General features: G+C 44.8%; 1 protein-coding gene across 6 annotated transcripts in view; it reads left to right on the top strand.

Annotated features, from left to right (window-relative positions):
• Window positions 1-112: 112 nt before the first annotated feature.
• MKNK1 (MAPK interacting serine/threonine kinase 1) overlaps window positions 113-16,993 on the top strand; it is a 47,047-nt gene continuing 30,166 nt past the window's right edge. For 2 of the 6 annotated variants that reach the window (XR_006205833.1, XM_042951021.1), the window contains exons 1-4: window positions 113-661; window positions 10,033-10,199; window positions 15,453-15,507; window positions 16,464-16,570. Coding sequence is in view for 1 of the 6 variants with exons in the window: in XM_042951023.1 (XP_042806957.1) it covers window positions 16,555-16,570 (16 nt within the window). In the remaining 5 variants the exon portion in view is untranslated. The remainder of the gene's footprint in view (window positions 662-10,032; window positions 10,200-15,452; window positions 15,508-16,463; window positions 16,571-16,993) is intronic. The other 4 variants (XM_042951024.1, XM_042951025.1, XM_042951023.1 and 1 more) reach the window with 2 other exon arrangements.

The raw sequence follows: 16,993 nt of genomic DNA, 5'->3' as shown, positions 1-16,993 counted from the left end.
TTTCTAAGCAGGCTCCAAGCTCTGAGCTGTCAGCACAGAGGCAGACTACAGGATCAAACTCACAAGTGGTGAGATCATGATCTGACGCAAGCCGAAGTCAGACGCTTAACCGACTGAGCCACCCAGGCGCCGCTCCAAGAAATTAACTTTTAAGTGTTTCATTTTGAACTACTGGGGGTAATCCTTTACTCAAGGAAACTCTCAAGTGAAAAGATAGGTACGCAAACGTCTTCAGAAATTTTACAGAATCAGCCCTCGTTTTAGAAAAGACTGGCAGCATTTCCCCACATGCAATAGGCACTTTAAAAATTCCATCCTGGCACACAGAAGCTCCCGGTGAATGTTAATTACACCAGCCGCTTGCCTGGCCGCGTCCCTCCTGTCGCTTCCTTGACTTCCCGACCTTCACTCCGAAAAAAATTTGTCAAAGGAGCTAAGCCCCACCCCCTGCCCCGGCAATCTCTACACCCCTCTCCCTCACTTGGTCTCAGTTTACTTAGCTCGCTCCCACCCTTTCCCGGGGAGTAGCCATCAGGGCGCACGCGCAGCTCCGCCCCTCTCTGGTCGGGCCCGCCCCTCGGCTCTAGTACCGCCTCTTCCGCGTTCTCGGAGCGACCTGCAGGTGGGTGCGCGCGACCGGTCCCGCAGAGAGTCAGCTGAGGTAAAGCCGCCCCAGCGAGGTATCCCTCCGAGCAAAATGGGGCGGGGGTCTGTGAAGGAGTCGGTGTGCCTGGGACAGGGCAGACGGGGCCTTCAGAGCGGCCCGAGGTCACGATCCGATCGTGCTGTGAAGGGAATGTTGAGGGGACGCTTGTTTAGGGCTCTCTTCAGGGACCGCGTCTGTGACCTGGCGGGGTACCGTCTGTGGCGAGCCCAGGACGCAGCGTGTGTCCCCGGTCGGGGCTCCGCCGGTGCCTGGGGTCAAGATTAGATTGACAGGTGTCCGAGGTCGGAGCTCAGTCAGTGGCCAGTTTGAAACTCAGCCCCTACCCTGCTGTATGGCTGGGCTCAAGGCGCAGGCAGTCCAACATCACGAATAGATTTTCACGTGAGGAGTTTATTCCGTGTGTGTCCTACCTTATTTTAAAGTTAGCTGTTTTCATCTAAAAGCTCTTGACATGTGTGGGTCGCTGTACAGTGAGGGGAGATGATGTCAGGAGTAATCTCTTCTTCGGGATTTCCAGGCTACCTTCAGGTGGTCAGTAGCAGATCAGAGCCCAGCGCAGGTGACACGAATAAAATGTTGGAAGTGCTTGATTTTGGGTTAGGTAGTCCTGGGTTCACATTTCACACCTGCCACTTCCTAGCTGTGCGTTCTTGGGTCATTTCCCCTCTCAGAGCTGTGGTTTCTCTGGTATAAAAAGGGCATAATACATATGGTCATTGTGAAGGTTGACTAGGATTACATGTGTCACTCAGGATGGCACCTATCACAGAATGGGTGCTGAATACATGGTAGCTGTGATTTCTAGGAACTAGGTCATTTTGGAGGGGAGAACTTTAGAGAGGCCCCAGGGGAAGAGTTGAGGTCACCTAGGTCTTGAACCCTCACTGGACTTTGTAGATGGAACTGACTTGTAGGATGAGAAGGGAACTGATGCTTATTGACCGTGGCTTACGTGCCAAGCAGCGCCCTGGGCAGTTGATGTATATTGTCGCTCTAGATCCTCAGCCATCCGCCTGCAGCTTTCAGCCCTACTATCCTTTGCTTCAGCCCCTCTAAAAAGGGCCAGGCTGGAAGTGATGTAAAGAGGAGACTCGGGGTTGGATGTTCATGTGGAGCCAGACCAGTTCAAGACTTTGTCCCCTTCCCCAATTTCTCCCACCTCAGCTCTTCCCTTTGTGTGATCCCAGAGTTAATTGTGTTCTTGACTTCGGGGAGCCTTTACTCTAGTGCTGTAGCAGATTTTGATGGTTAGAAGGCCTGGCAAGAGAGCACCTCTTAAACTTAGATTGCATGAAGCTGAACCATGGCAGAGAGAAGTTCTGTGAACAGGACCTGTTGGATTCTAGCATATGCTTAGGAAGTGTATATGGCCTCCTGTTATGGGGTCCCATAGTAATCTAGTAATGTGGTTCTTTTTGCATCCTCTTCATGGGTGCCCATGTGATCTTTCTAAGACAATGTTCTCATCATGTTATGTCTCTGCTCAGAAACCTTGGCCGGCTTCATTGCTTACTACATAAAGTCTGGACTCCTCAGCTGCATAGACAGTTCTCCCCTCCCCACCCTGTAATCTGTTCCCAAACCTATCTCCTGCCCTGTTTCCCTATGTTCTCCCCAAACTGCACCCATGCCCCAGTCAAAATAAACTAGTTTTTGTTGCTTAAATACTCCCTGTATGTTTCTTTGCTTGCACTCTCTTCCTGGCATTCCCTCCTCCTTTCTTGTCTTTCAAGGCTTGTCTCATGTGACCTTCTCAGCAACTTCCCCTTGCTGGATTAGTTGCCCCCCTTCCCATCTTCTATAGCAGGGGCTGAACCTCGAATATAGCTCTGATTACTGTCTACCTTGGGGTATATCACCTCATGTGTACCCTGAGTACACTGGTAGTAAGGGACCATGTCTGTTTCATCCCTCCTCTTCCTGACACATAGTAGGCCTTTGCAGTGTTTGTGGTTGAGTGAGTCATTGACATTTTTTATGTACTCGCTTTGGTCTTTGTTTTATGAGCTTTCAGGTTCAGAGTGGGCCTTTGTGTTTTTCCTTCTCTTTGTGCTAAGGAGAGCCCTTGTTTAGATTGATGATGCCCTAATTTACAGGCATCAAAGGGAAGAAAGTGCAGGAATTCTGTACAAGGCAGGATTCTTCATTGATATTATTGTTCTCTTGCCTTTGGTGTGAATTTTGTTGGAAGGGAGGTGGTGCTCTGTTCAAGGACCTGAAATGAGTATGATATAGATCATGCAGGGGAAGGCTCACAGGTGGTTTATTAATCTGTTGTCCTGCCTTTGGCCTTGGCATTGTCCCTGGCCCTTTCCATCTGGGAACGAGCTGCTACAAATCCACGTTTTTCCTTGCCAACAGCTTGAGCACATGGAACAGAAGACTCCTTGATGATCATAGAAAAATACACATCACTGAAGATAGAGGCGTTTGGGAACCATCTGGTTCTACCTCTGATTTTACAGATGAGGAGAGGCCCCAAGAGGGGAAGGACTTGATCAAGACTGCACAAGGAATCAGTCAGTGGCAGAGATAGTACTAAAAGTGAAAGTACTGACTCTGTTTTTTTCAGTCCACCGACCTTGTTAATATAATATCTAACATTTATTGAGCACTTACTATGTGGTGGATACTATTTTAATGCTTTATATGTAACACCTTAAAACTCTGTTTATAGACTTGGAAACTGAGGCAGATGGAAATCATTCAGATCTACTTTCTGATTCCACAACTCTGGTTTTTAATATGGTGGAAATGGCAGTCCTCTCCTAACCAATGAGATAGAATGGTTCTCCAAAGAGTTTGCTCGCAGATCCCCCTACCTCTGTGAGTAAGAGATGTCCTCCCAACAATGTATCCCTATAACCTGGGGAGATGTCTTAAGAGGAATCCAGAGTGTATTGAAAGAATGGATGAAAAAAGTGAAGCAAGCCAATGAGTATTAGTTTATCATGTTTATCAAGTCAAGTAGTAAATGCAAAGTTTTAGAATAAACTCAGTCCAGGATCTTTCTGTAAAGATTCCCAGTCAAGGATGGCAAGATTCAATTTAATGAACACATATTGAGCTCTTGCTATGTACAAAACCCTGGTATTGAGAAATATACACAGAGGAAAACAACACATTTCCTGCCCTTCTGTAAGTAATTGTCTTCTCAGAGCCTTCTCCCTCCAGTGTAGTTGGGAAGATAGATAAGTACATAAATAACTGAAATCAGACTGACTGTGGTAAATATAGTAAGGAATGTAAACAAAGTGGGAGTTTGGGAAAAGGAGAAATCAATCCCAACATGACCAAAGGGGGTCTAGAGAAGGATTCTTGAAGGTGGAAATTTATGCTGGGCTTTGGAGGAAGTTCATTCCTATGAGAAGCTTCAGTTTGAGCACTGGTCTAGAGATGGAAATGAACAGAGGTGTGTGTGTGTGTGTGTGTGTGTGTGTGTGTGTGTGTGTGCGCGTGCGTGTGTTGGAGGAGAGGAGTGGAATGGGTAAGGAGAGGAAATAAGCTGAAATGATGGATTGTGGCCAAAACGTAGAAGGAAGTTGGGAGAAGAACATTAACATTTATTGAAGGTCTGCTCTGCATTATGGCTTGCAATATGTTAGGTGCTTTACACACTGTAATTTATTTAATCCTCACAATCCTATAATGTGGGGATATTTATCCCCAATTTAAAGATGAAGAAGCCAGACCTCAGAATGATTAAAGTGACTTGCCCAAGGTCAGGTAGCTCGTAAGTGTCAGAGCTTGGTCCAAACCGATGAGTGTTGGATTTCAAACACCTATGTTCTTTCCAGTATGCTGCAAGGCTCCTAATGCCATGACTAGGGTTCTGTTTCCTCTGGTTGCATAATGGAGGCTAGTCTGGAGCAAAGAATGTCCCAGAAGGAGGACATCAATGAGGAGTCTGTTGGAATAGTCTAGTTCAGGCTTAAACTGTGAATCACCAGCCTAATATGGAAGCTGCCTGGTCCAGGTCTGCTGCTGTAGCACCATAAACCAAGCATGTTGCCGTCCTTTGCTAGTAGAATCTCAGAATCAGTTTAGAGAGGCTGCTGGCACCCTTACATTTCAGGCCTAAGTTCTAATGTGAGATTCGCAGGTTATTACAGAAGTGTCTGGGGAAGGAACCCATTTGGCAGAGACTGTTCCTTCATTTTCTCACCCTTACATTGAACAAGAATCTGTAGTGGAGGAAATAGGACTAACTCAGAGTCACTAGGCTGGTCTTAGTTTTGCTCATTATCATCTGTGAGACCTTGATCTCAGCTTCTTCCTCTGTAATATTGGATCTGTTTGGGTTCACTTCTGAGATCTCTTCTCTTGCTAATGTCATGTGTTGCTTTGCCCTTCCTGGGTTGGGGTAGTATAAAGAAGTGGCCGAGTTGGGGCGCCTGGGTGGCTCAGTCGGTTAAGCGTCAGACTCTTGATTTCGGCTCAGGTCATGATCTCACAGTTTGTGGGATTGAGCCCCACATCGGGCTCTGTGCTGACAGCAGGGAGCCTGCTTAGGATTCTCTCTCTCCCTCTCTCTCTCTGCACCTGCCTTCCCCCTATCTCAAAATAAATAAATAAACTTTAAAAGAAGTGGCTGAGAATATGCACCTGGATTCCCAGAGATTAGGCTTTAAATTCCAGCCTCTCATGCTTCTTCTGGTTGCCAGTAGCTAGGTGTATAGACTCCAGAGTTGGACTGACTAGGTTTGAGTCCTGGCTCTATCACTTGCTAACTGTGTGACTGGGGGAAGTTATTTAACCTTCCCGGGTCTCAGTGTCTTCATCTGTAAATTGGGGATACAAATATTATCCACCTCATAGGGTTGTTATGAGGATTGAGATAACTCATTTCAAACACTTAGCACAGTGCCCAGCATATAGTAGGTGCTCAATGAATGTCAGCTTTAATACTAATCATATTAACAATTATTATCAATGTCTAGTTAGCTATTCTTTTTATAGAAAGTATATTTATTAGGGCCATTTTTCCTACGGTCTTACTCTGACATTGTTGCCTTCTCTTTCTTTCCATTGCCTCATCAGGAAACTTTGAAATAATAGATAGTTCTATCACAGAGCTGCAAAGTGTAACATGACAGAAAATGCCTATAGGAAGAGGGTCAGGTAAAAGTCAGTGGCTCATTAGAAAATCTCACCTGACTTGTGGTTTCACCACCTCTGTCACGATAAACAGGAACAGAGCAGCATACTTATTCCCTTTTGCACAGCCTTCAACAAAAGTGCCAAGTAAGACCCCTCCAATTCACTTGCCAAAAAGTACAATAACAGTATCTCTGGAAAAGTAGTACGTAATTTGGTTCTTCTTTCTCTCCAGTTTAAACCCCTTTGACCTTAACTTAAGCCACTTCATCTTGTTCCATTGTCCATAAATATGGAGAATTTCCTTCTGATTTTAAAGGCAGGATGAGATCAAGATTTTCTCATGAGAACCTTTTGTGTACTTAAAGCCAGAATCGAGTTAGGCCTCCTCTCCTCTTCTCTAGGTTAAGCAGCCTTGGTTTCTTTTACCTCGGTCTTAAAACCTATTTTCCGTTGCTTGGATCACATTGGTCATGCTTCTTTTCCTTCTTTTTGGTTTTTCTATTTCTTGGCAGTGACCCAGACTGCTTAGTCTGCTAATAAGAGTCCAACTAAAACAGTTTAAGGGAAGAATAACTTCAGGTGTTTTCATTCAGTCATGAACATTTATGGAGTGTTTGCCCCATGCCAGGCCCTGTGCTAGGTGTAGGGTACCCAGAGAGGAATTAGACATAGTCTTCACCCTGTCCTTAGCTCACAGTCTGAGGGGAGGTGTACAATTAAATGTTACAGATGCCGTGATTAGATTATGCACAAGTGTGGAGAGCTGGAAATTGTTGAGGGCCATTAGGTAGAAACAGATCATCCATTTTGCCTGGACTGTAGGTCAAAATTTTTGTAGAGGAGTGGTAGGACACAATGCAGGAGTGGTAGTCTGAAGCAAGGTTGTGGAGGCCCTGAGTGACAGCACAGGAGCTTGGTTATTCCAGCAATGGTGGATACCCATTAGACGTGTTGCAGCAAGGAAGTAACAGGCTCATATTTGGGGTTTTGGACCAAGCACGGAGATAACACAAGCTTTAGTCTTATTGGTCCTCCATGGATGTTTTCATATTACTTGAAAGTAATATGATGGATCCCTTGTTTGTAGACTGGCTTTTTTGCTCTAAAACTTCTTTAGAAAAATTAGTTCTTAACTCTGGAAAAATTTCATTCCTTATACAGGCAGGAAGTTTGTGAGGAATTGATAGAGAATTGGGTGACCAGCCTATATAAGACTCAGTGGCAAGCCGATGTGTGTAGGTATGGTCTGACCACATTCACCCTTTCCCAGCCCTATCCCAGGCAGAGGTCCAGGAAGGAGGAGAGGGCTCCAGAGCTCATCAGGGTATTTGGTAAGCCATGCTGAGAAGAGTCAGGCAGTGTGAGAGACAGAAGTTCTTTCTGAGGAGGAAAAGAGGCCCAGAGGAATTTGAAATGGTGCCAGAAGGAATCAGGGCCAACCAGGCACTTAGAATCCTGGGTCATGAATCTGAAAACCTCCAAATTCTATCTCTCTGCCTTTGTACTTTGCTATCAGTTTATTCCTTCTGGCTGCACAGTTGTGGTTTACAGAGTGCTGTCCAGGGCCACAGCTAATCTGGGGAAGCCTTATCTCAAGCTAGAGTCATATCTGCTATTTATGGAGTGCCTACTTTGTGCCAGCCATTGTGCCATGAACTTGAAATACATTAACTCATTGAATTCTCACAACAAGCCTGCGGCGTAAGTATTCTTGCCCCCACTTTATAGATGATGACAGTGAAGCAGAACGGTTAAGTATTATTTCCAAGACAACCTCATTAGTCAATGCGAAAGCCAGAATCTCAATCTAGGCCCTAATGGCTCGAAAGCCCATGTACTTCCTACCTCCCCAGCCCTTGAGTAGTTCCAGACAGCAGAATAACACAAAATCCATAAAGGAATTCTGAAGATTGTTTTTACTATAAACCTACTAGAGGTAGGAATGAACAGAGGTGTGTGTGTGTGTGTGTGTGTGTGTGTGTGTGTGTGTGTGTGTGTATTGAGGGGAGGGGAAAGTAAACTGGGTTGGCAAACTCTGGCCTACAGGTCGTATCTGGCTCACCACCACTTTTGTGTGGACTAAAGAATACTTCTTACATTTTTAAATGGTTGGGGAAAAAATTCAAGAGAAGATTAATATTTGTGATGGGAAAATTATATAAAATCCAAATTTCAGCATCCGTAAATAAGGCTTCGCAAAAGTAGAGCCACAGTTGTTTATTTACATATTGTCTAGGGCTGCTTTCACTCTACAAAGGCAAAATTAAGTAGTCACAACAAAGACCATGTAACACAGAAAGCCTAAAATATTTACTATCTGGTTCTTTGTGGAAAAAAATGGCAAGGCTCCTGGATGGCTCAGTCAGTTAACCATCCGATTTAGGCTCAGGTCATGATCTCACAGTTCATGAGTTCAAGCCCTGCATCGAGCTCTATGCTGACAGCTCAGGGCTTGGAGTCTGCTTCAGATTCTGTGTCTCCCTCTCTGTCTCTCTGCCCCTCCTCCACCTGTGCATGCTCTCTCTCTCTCTCAAAAATAAAAAATAAACATTTTTTAAAAATTGGCCAAGTCCTACTATAAGCAACAAGAAGCAACCAATGGCAAGACTAAAGACAAAGAGTTGAAGTTCAAAGATGGTCAAGGTTGTCCCTGGAGGTGTGGCTGTAAGGAGAGGGAGTGTAACCTGAGCTGCTTTGGGCCCTGGAAATAGTTTTATTGGGCCAAAGAGATTTGTTGGGGAATAAAAAGTACAGTAGGAAGGATAATTTTATGTGCCAACATTCTCTCTTGGACAATAAAGAAGTATTTTATGGATGAAGTAACTTGGATATTTACTAGAGCCCTTTTTTGTGCCAGATACTCTGTTAGATACTAGAAATACAAAGATGAAAAAGGGGTGTCACTGCCTTTGAGGAGCTTATGGCCTAGTGGGCAAGCCACACATGCATGTGAATAGCAGCTCTGTGTATTATCATAGCATGCCATGGATTTGATGAAATGCTGGATGAAGTAAAAAAGAGCCAGGGACTGCTGTACTTTGTGGAACCACTTTCAGTAATTCATGAGAGGTCCTGAAGGATGAATAGATGTTCTTTTCAAGAAGCAACGTACCAGGCTGAGAGAAAGCCTGACCATGTGAGTATTTGGAGCAAGGAGGTTAGAGGAGAAAGAGACATCAGAAATTACATAGAGCGCCCGGGTGGCTCAGTCGGTTAAGCGTCCAACTTCATCTCAGGTCACGATCTCGCGGTCCGTGAGTTGGAGCCCCGCATCGGGCTCTGGGCTGATGGCTCAGAGCCTGGAGCCTGCTTCGGATTCTGTGTCTCCCTCTCTCTCTGACCCTCCCCCATTCATGCTGTCTCTCTCTGTCTCAAAAATAAATAAATGTTAAAAACAAAAAAAAAAGAAATGATTTAGAAACATTCTGTGGGTGGGCAGCTGACAGGGTGAGATAATCTGATAGAGAAGAAGGGAAAGGAGGAAGGATGGGGGTTGGGACAAGTCCTTTTTGGGACACGTGATTTGAGGTAATGGTGAAACATATCCGGCTTCCAGTTTAAAAATCATTTTAGAAATGTTAGCACAGGGGCTCAGAATTCAGATTTAAACTGCATGGTCAGAGCTTTTCCACTGGGAAAAAAGGGAAGTAGAGACTCATTTTGTAGAGAAATTGACAAATCAGCTTTGATACAGGATAACTAGAGCCGCGAGTTTGAAAATAGCAGTGGACATGTAGAAAATGACATCAGATGGAAAACTAGCAATAATTATGCATTGGGCATAAAACCTTGCTCGTGTTTATACCACCTGCTGCTCTCGGCATCTACTCTTACCTTTTCTGGCTCCACTGCCTGCTGCCTGTGAGACCTAGACCTGGCCACTAAGAGATAGAGCCAGAACTCATTCATCCCTAAAAACATGGACGACAGAGAAGTGTCAGCTTTTACCTTCTGCGAGATGCTCTTCGGCGACCAGAGCTGTCCAGAACCGTCATCCAGGCCTAGGTCTGGACTCCCACAGTGGAAACAGAATCTGACAACTTTTATTCAGACCCTTGTTAAATCTCCAAATGCTTGGTGTCAACATTTTCAAACACTCAAATGTCTAATTTTCCCACAGATGGGAAATCTGTGATGGCCTTGTGTATATCTACTTACTAGTATAACACATAGGTTTGGGGGAACATGTAGAGTGAGCCTTATCTTCTTTAGTCATTTTAAAGAAGTCAGACTTTTATATCTTTTCTATTTCTGCTTTTTTAAAGATTTTCATGCCAGGTGAAGCAAAAGCCAGTGAAGAACTGAAGAATGCTACCCTCCAGAGGCAATTAAAATGCTGCAGTAGCTGGTAGACAGCGGCCCTCTGTCAGGAGCATTATTTCATTATTTCATCTCAGTTTACAGAGGATTTACTTCTCAGAAGTTGGGCAAGGTAAGACGGATGCACATTTCACTTAACCTTTTAGATTGCTTCGGGCGGAAATTACCTGATACTTCCAGAGGGAAGGGTGGGTCAGAGATTTCAGTATTCAGGGGGCAGCGAGGATTAACTGGGTTGCCTGGCATGCCTAAAACAGTTACTTAGTAGGGACGAGCACATTTCTACCAGAATACAATGGCCGAGAAGGTCACAAGGAAAACCACACAGTAAGTAAAACATATTTATTTACTTATAAAAGTAAAACAACTGTACCATAAATAACAAAATCCAATAAAACAGAGGTATGAAAAGTAAAGTTCTGTACCCACCCAATTTCATTCTCTTAAAGTAACCGTTGTTAATAATGGCTTGAGATGTATCTTTTGGGGTTATTTATTTTTATTTTTATTTTTTTACTGCATAATATTTGTGACATATGATGCTACTCTGAAGTGTTCTTTTTTTTTTTTTTTTTTTTTAATGTTTTATTTATTTTTGAGAGCAAGAGCTCGAGCAGGGGAGGAGCAGAGAGAGAGGGAGACAGAAGATCCGAAGCAGGCTCTGCACTGAGAGCAGTGAGCCTGATGCGGGGCTCAAACTCACAAACTGTGAGATCATGACCTGAGCCAAAATCAGACGCTCAACCACCTGAGCCACCCACGTGCCCCTGAAGTGTTCTTGAATACCTGCGGCTTCATCATGCCTGGCAGATTATAAATAATGCCTGTGTTGTAGATTGGGTCAGATGAGGGTTGGCTGAGAATAATTTTAGTCTGATCTGTGAGCTTTTTACTCCTTTGCTGCCATGTGTCACCCTTCTTTATCTGAAGCTTCCCAGTGGCCTTCCCCATTCCCAACCAGCAACCCTTCCTGAATTCTCCCCTTCTTTGGTGGTACCACTGCTCTTAGGGTTACCTGACTTTAGTTAATAAACATAGCTTCATAAACATATACTGCGGTCCTCCTCTGTGCTGGATCCCTGCTGGGCAGTGGGGACAGAGAGAAAATAGGCCCCATCCCATCCTTCAAAGGGTAGTCATCTTGGACTCCTCCACCATCTCCAGTCGCTTGGCAGGACTAGGACCAGTTCTGCCTGTGCGGCTTCATCCCCTCGCCTCTTTCTCCCATTCTGTCCCTGCCTCGGTCACAGGCTTTCCTTGCCCTCCTGCCTATTGCGGCGGCCTCTCTCTACTCTCCCAGACTCAGTCTAGCCTCCAGTCTGTTCTGCATATCACAGCCAGTTTCATAGCCCAGTCCCTCCCCACTGCCTAGAATGGTGGTTCACAAGTGTGCTCTGCTGACCTTGGGTGTCTTTGAAACCTTTTCAGGGTATCTACAAGGTCAAAACTGTTTTCAGAATAGCACTAAGATGTTATTTGTTGTTGCAAAGCAACGGTGTGTAGAACTGCTAGTGTGTGAGCATGAGTCCAGGCAGCGGCACAAAGATGTGCTAGCAGCCTCTGTACTCCTCACTGCTACACTCCCAGCTTCTTACAAAATGCCATTTTCACTTAAGAATGTCCTGATGAAGCAATAAAAAGTATTAATTTTAGTGAATCTCAGCCCTGGAGTACACATCTTTTTTTATTCTGGGTGACAGAATGGAAACGCTCACAAAGCACTTCTGTACATGCTGACGTACCCGGGTTGTCTCAAGGCAAAGCGCCTGTGGGATTGTTTGCATTACAAGCTGAACTCTTCATTTTTACTTGAAAGAAGGACTGAGGCTTGAGGAGGCTGCAAAGTAGATAGGGAACTTGGAGGGCCTCGCTGGCCACGTTAATAAGCCCGCGTGATCTGACTTCAGCCTGCCCTTTTCAGCTTTTTATACTAACCTGCTCACCCAAATCCAGTCCTTCACTCCTGCTTGCTCTTTCTAAAGCACACACTCCCTTTACCCGCTCTACCCTTCCTCTGATCATTCCTTCCACCAGGAGATGCAGTGACAGCTCTGAAGAGTGCTTGTGATCCCAGAGTCAAAACAGAGGAAGAAGATGGGCCTGACTCCAGACCCTTTGCCTCTGGGAATCTTGCTGTCACAGCCCTGTTGGGGGCCTGTTGTGAATGACCACCCTGCTGGCACCGGGGTGGGGGGGTGGGGGGGTGGGTGGGGGGGGCTCACACTGCCCACTTCCACAGCAGTTGAATGAGAATCTGCAGTCTGCCTAATGCTGGCCAGCCTTGCAGCACACAGCACTCTTGGGAAAAACCTATGAACTACCCTAGCCCCTTGGAATCACACTCCCAGACTGTCATCTGAGTGAGATGATTTCACAGGTGGCTCCTTTCATCTGTCATGCGTTAAATTTGACTAGCTTCTGTTGGAGTGTACTTTTCCTTGACCTTGTCCCCTACACAGTAATGATCCATCAGAAACGAAATCAACCAACTAATAGGTCAGGTGGAAGAAGAACGTAGCTGTGTACCTGATACCCGAACTGCCATGAAATAACGTGGTTGGACTGGTTTGTAGCTCATCCTCCATAATATGCGGAAGCATAAAATGCAAAGTTATCTCCAAGTAAGACAGAGAAACTTATGATAAATCAGATTTCTGATTAATATAATAATGTGGCAGTAATGCTTTTGTATTTATGTAAGCTAGTGCAGGGCTGCCCAGCCTTTTTGACATCATAGCACACACAGAAAATGATATTGTTCAGCCCGGTGAGGGGATCAATACCTCATTCACAGCACATCAGTAGGGAAGCTCTGTGCTAAGGTTTCTTTTTTTTTTTTTTTTTTTTTAAGGTTTCTAAATAAAAGCATTCTTATTGATGCCTGGCTAACTTTACCCTCCTGCCTTTCAGCATTAATGTTTAAATATAATATTAATAATATTTAATATATGAAGTAATATTAAATATGCTTATAATAATGTAATAATGTAAAAAGCTTGACTTTTAAGCCAGTCCATCTAGATTTAAATCCTAGCTCTGCCACTTACTTAGCTACGTGACGATGGGCAAATTAATTACTTAATCTCTTTGTAGCTCAATTTCTTCATCTGTAAAATGTAGATAATAATTATACTTATCTCCTCCAGTTGTGAAGATGAAATAAGTTAGGATATGTAAAATGCGGTGTTTGTAAAATACTTGGGACGTTGCCTGGCATATGAAGAGCACCACGTAAGTGTGCCTGCTGTCACTAGTCATTGTGTGCACCATGGCTGCAAGTACTACTCCTTCAGGGACGTCAGCGTCCTGGGCTCCAGCTCCCCAGACCCATCCTCGGTGCCTGCTCCTCGGCCACACATGTGTCAGTCTTAGCTCTTCCTTAAGAGTGCCCACCCCCTTCCTTTCATTTCCTCCGGTCTCCATTGTTTGGGGACCTCCACCAGCTGGTGACTGAGAAGGCATCACTACAAATAATTGTACTCATCACCTTGTTCTCACCACTGTTCCTTCTCTGGAAAGCCCTTGTGACTGAGGCAAATAACTCTTACAGGGTGGGAAGAGGAGTGAACCATAGTCTTTGAAGAGAACTCTCAAGTACTTGGGAGAGGAGTGTGAGCTAAATTTGCCGAGCTGAGTTAGCCAGCAAAGTCGTGTTCTTAGCGGGGAAATGATCTCCTTTGGTATCACACAGCAGATGCAGGAGCTGGTCGGTTCTCTGAAGTTTCTGTCAAAACATGGAGAACAGATATGGTGATTTGGGGGACAGTTTGGAGAAATGACAGTTCTTTCAGAGGCAGGCCTTGGGGTCACCTGTGGGGAGAACTGTGGATGATGGGTACTTGCCTGTCAGGAACATCTGTTGCTGTTGCAGTCCCACCCAGGTGAATCTCCTCAGTGCCTCCTCAGCTGCTCCAGGAGTTCTGATTTGCCCTGACCAGCCATAATGCTTCTCTTCAGGCTTAGCACATGTTCTTTGTCTGTCTCTCTCCCCAGGCCCACCCTGGCCAGTTCCCATTTATCCCCCAGATGTCAGCTTAGCTGTTCCTTCCTCTAGTTACCAAGCTGAGTTTGATGACTGTCTTCTGCTCCACAGCACCTGCTACTTGCTGTCACACAGCACCTGTCCCACTCTACTGAAATTGTTTTATACACCAGTGGATTTAAATTCCTAAGGGCAGAGACCGTGTCTTTTCTTGTATTCTCACTGCCTAGCACTGGACAATCTGTAGGTACCCAGTAAATATGGTAGTTGCCGAATGAGTAAGTCAGCAGTGCTCTTATGTTGTGTCTTCTTTGACCCTCACACAGCCTGGTGGTGCAGGCAGCCCGGGCCTTACTCTGACCTTTTTTGTTACATGAAGAAACGGATACTTAGGGAAGCCAAGCAAGCTACCAGAGTGCACACAGTGCTGGAGAGCCAGGATTGAGACTGGTATCTCTCAGGCTCAAATGCTCATTGCATCATATTGTCATATTGGTTTTTACAGAATTTTTCCTTTTAAAAAAATTAGCATTTAAAAAAGATAAAAATTAAAATAGTGTTCTATGTTGTTTTCCAGTATTATAAAAATAACATCTTCAGGGCACCGATATTCCTGAAATGTTTTTTCCTCGCTGAATGTTGAATTTCAATACAGAGAAATCTACATACATTTTTAAATATTGTATGATCAGATTCTAAGTTGCAATTTGTGTCGGAGAAAATTTATTGTGTATTTTATTGAAAATAAAACTTGGCCAAAACAATAAGAGCATTAAAAAGTAACACGTTTCATTATATACAATTTGGAAAATGCTGAAAAATATAAAGCAGAAAATAAAAATCACCCTATCACACAGAGAAAACTACTATATAGATTAGAAACATCCTGGACTCGAAAGGTAGCACTGAGTTTGAACCCGCTAAACTGCTAACTAGATGTTTGATGTTTGGTAGATCGTTTAACCTCTGAGCCTCAGTTTTCCTCACCTAAAATATGGCAAAATATTTACCTCGTGGGATTATTGTAAGAATTGGAATTATTGTAATGTATGTAAAATACCTAGCATGGTGCCTGGCACATACTAAGCACCTTTTCAAATTTTAGTAGTGTTAACATTTTTATGTATTTCTGTCTGGTATTTCCATACACATGTGCCCACACAGATTTACCAAGTGTGTCATTGGGTCATCACAGGGTTGCTGGAAAGGGCAGGTGTTATTTTAAAACCTACCCCACTGATGAGGAAACTGGGGCTCTAAGAGGCAGAGTAGCTTGGCATAACCTTGGTGGTGTGTCTGGTAATCTCTGAGTCAGGACTCTCACCTTGGTCTCCTGATACCAAGCTCACGTCCTTCCCTGTCAACACTGTGCTTCCCCTCCAGCTCCAGCTCCACCAGTACACAAATGGTAGACCACCGAGCTCTGACCAAGAGGAAGGTAAGGGCTGGAGGCAGTGGAAGTACTGGGAACCTACACACCAGCTGGGGTCTGTCTGAAAACTTAAAGGAAGTACTCACTTTCTCCTCTAAAATAACACATTGCCCAATCCTATAGCAGGCACTAGACTTCTGGCTAGGATCTCCTGGGTCATGGGGCTTTTTCTTAGAAGGACTTTGTCGGAGAACTCATAGAACTGAATAGCCTTACACTGCATTGTCTGTAGGGAGAGGTGTACTCACATTTCTTTCAGCGCGTGTCCTTGTTACTTGTACCTTGTTACAGGTGACATGCACGCACCTGACATTAAGAGTGTGCATTGTTTCATATCATTTCACTTCAGAGCACATTTTCTGATACTTCATGGGTATCTGACGCTGTGCCGCGGCTTATAGGAGATGCAGAGATGAACAGGCAACAGTCCTGGCCTGTAGGAACACTAGAGAGAGCTCAAGGCTGTCAGTGCTCAGCACCAAATTCTGTCAGCGCTCTAGTAGAACTTCTAGCGGGGTGTTTGGGAGCAGAGGAGGAGCACTATTAGTTCTATGCAATAATACCATCTGTTTGCCTGGTGCCTAACTGATTTCCAAAGTGTTTGTACAAACTGAACTCATTCAAAGGGGCACAGCCTTCTGAGCTGGGTTTTGGTGGCTGAGAGGACGTCGTGGCCAAGGGAAGGAGGTGAGCCAGGGACCAGTGTGATTGTGGAGCCTTACGCCTTGAGGAAGCTTTCATCAAATGATTGTGCAATTAATAAATTAAGGACCCACAGCCCCCACTAGTGGACCGTGATAAAACAGAGTTTATGGACAGGCTCCAGATGGGGACCTATCAACCCCTTGGTAAGATTAGGACACCTCCCCCCTCCCTGTGTAAACAGGGAAGTTAAGCATGTTTTGTTTTGTTGTGTTTTGTTTTTTTACTTCACTGTCTTCCTACATTTTTTTTCTTCCTAGTTTCAAAAACAACTCTCCTTCAACAAGTTCTGTTTCCAAGGAAAGTGTTAACCATTTGTCCCTTCTGGCGTACCCTCTTCCATTGAAATCCATGCAGAATAGTCCAGGTACTCTATCTTTTTGTGTGTGAAGCCATAAAATCTAATATTGAGTATGTGGCGGTGCTCAGAGGTATGATTCTTCCACAAGAGGCTCCCTCAGCCCTGCTGTGGTAAAAACCAAGTATAAATTGCCGCTAACAGGGTTTTCTAGCTAGAGTCGTAAGTATGTCTGAGCATCCCCTGTGAATTATAATGCTGCCAGCTCTCTTGCTGCTCCTCTGCATTGCCTGCCTTTTGGCTGTTTTGCTTGTCCTCAGGCCCTCCATCAGAGTGCAGGCAGGGGAAGGAGACAGAAGTGAATCCAAAGTCAGTCCGCTCTGCGTTTGCCTCGCAGCACCGATGAGAACATAGATGGGGACAAGGACTGACACAGGACTGCACACAAGAGCAGGGTGAGAGGGACAGTGGTCCCTCCTCCTCTGCCTGCTG

Source organism: Panthera leo, chromosome C1 (genome assembly GCF_018350215.1).
Source record: "Panthera leo isolate Ple1 chromosome C1, P.leo_Ple1_pat1.1, whole genome shotgun sequence".
Taxonomy (NCBI): Eukaryota; Metazoa; Chordata; class Mammalia; order Carnivora; family Felidae; genus Panthera; species Panthera leo.
Note: the sequence above shows the minus strand (reverse complement) of the source record. Positions and strands in the feature narration are given on the sequence as shown.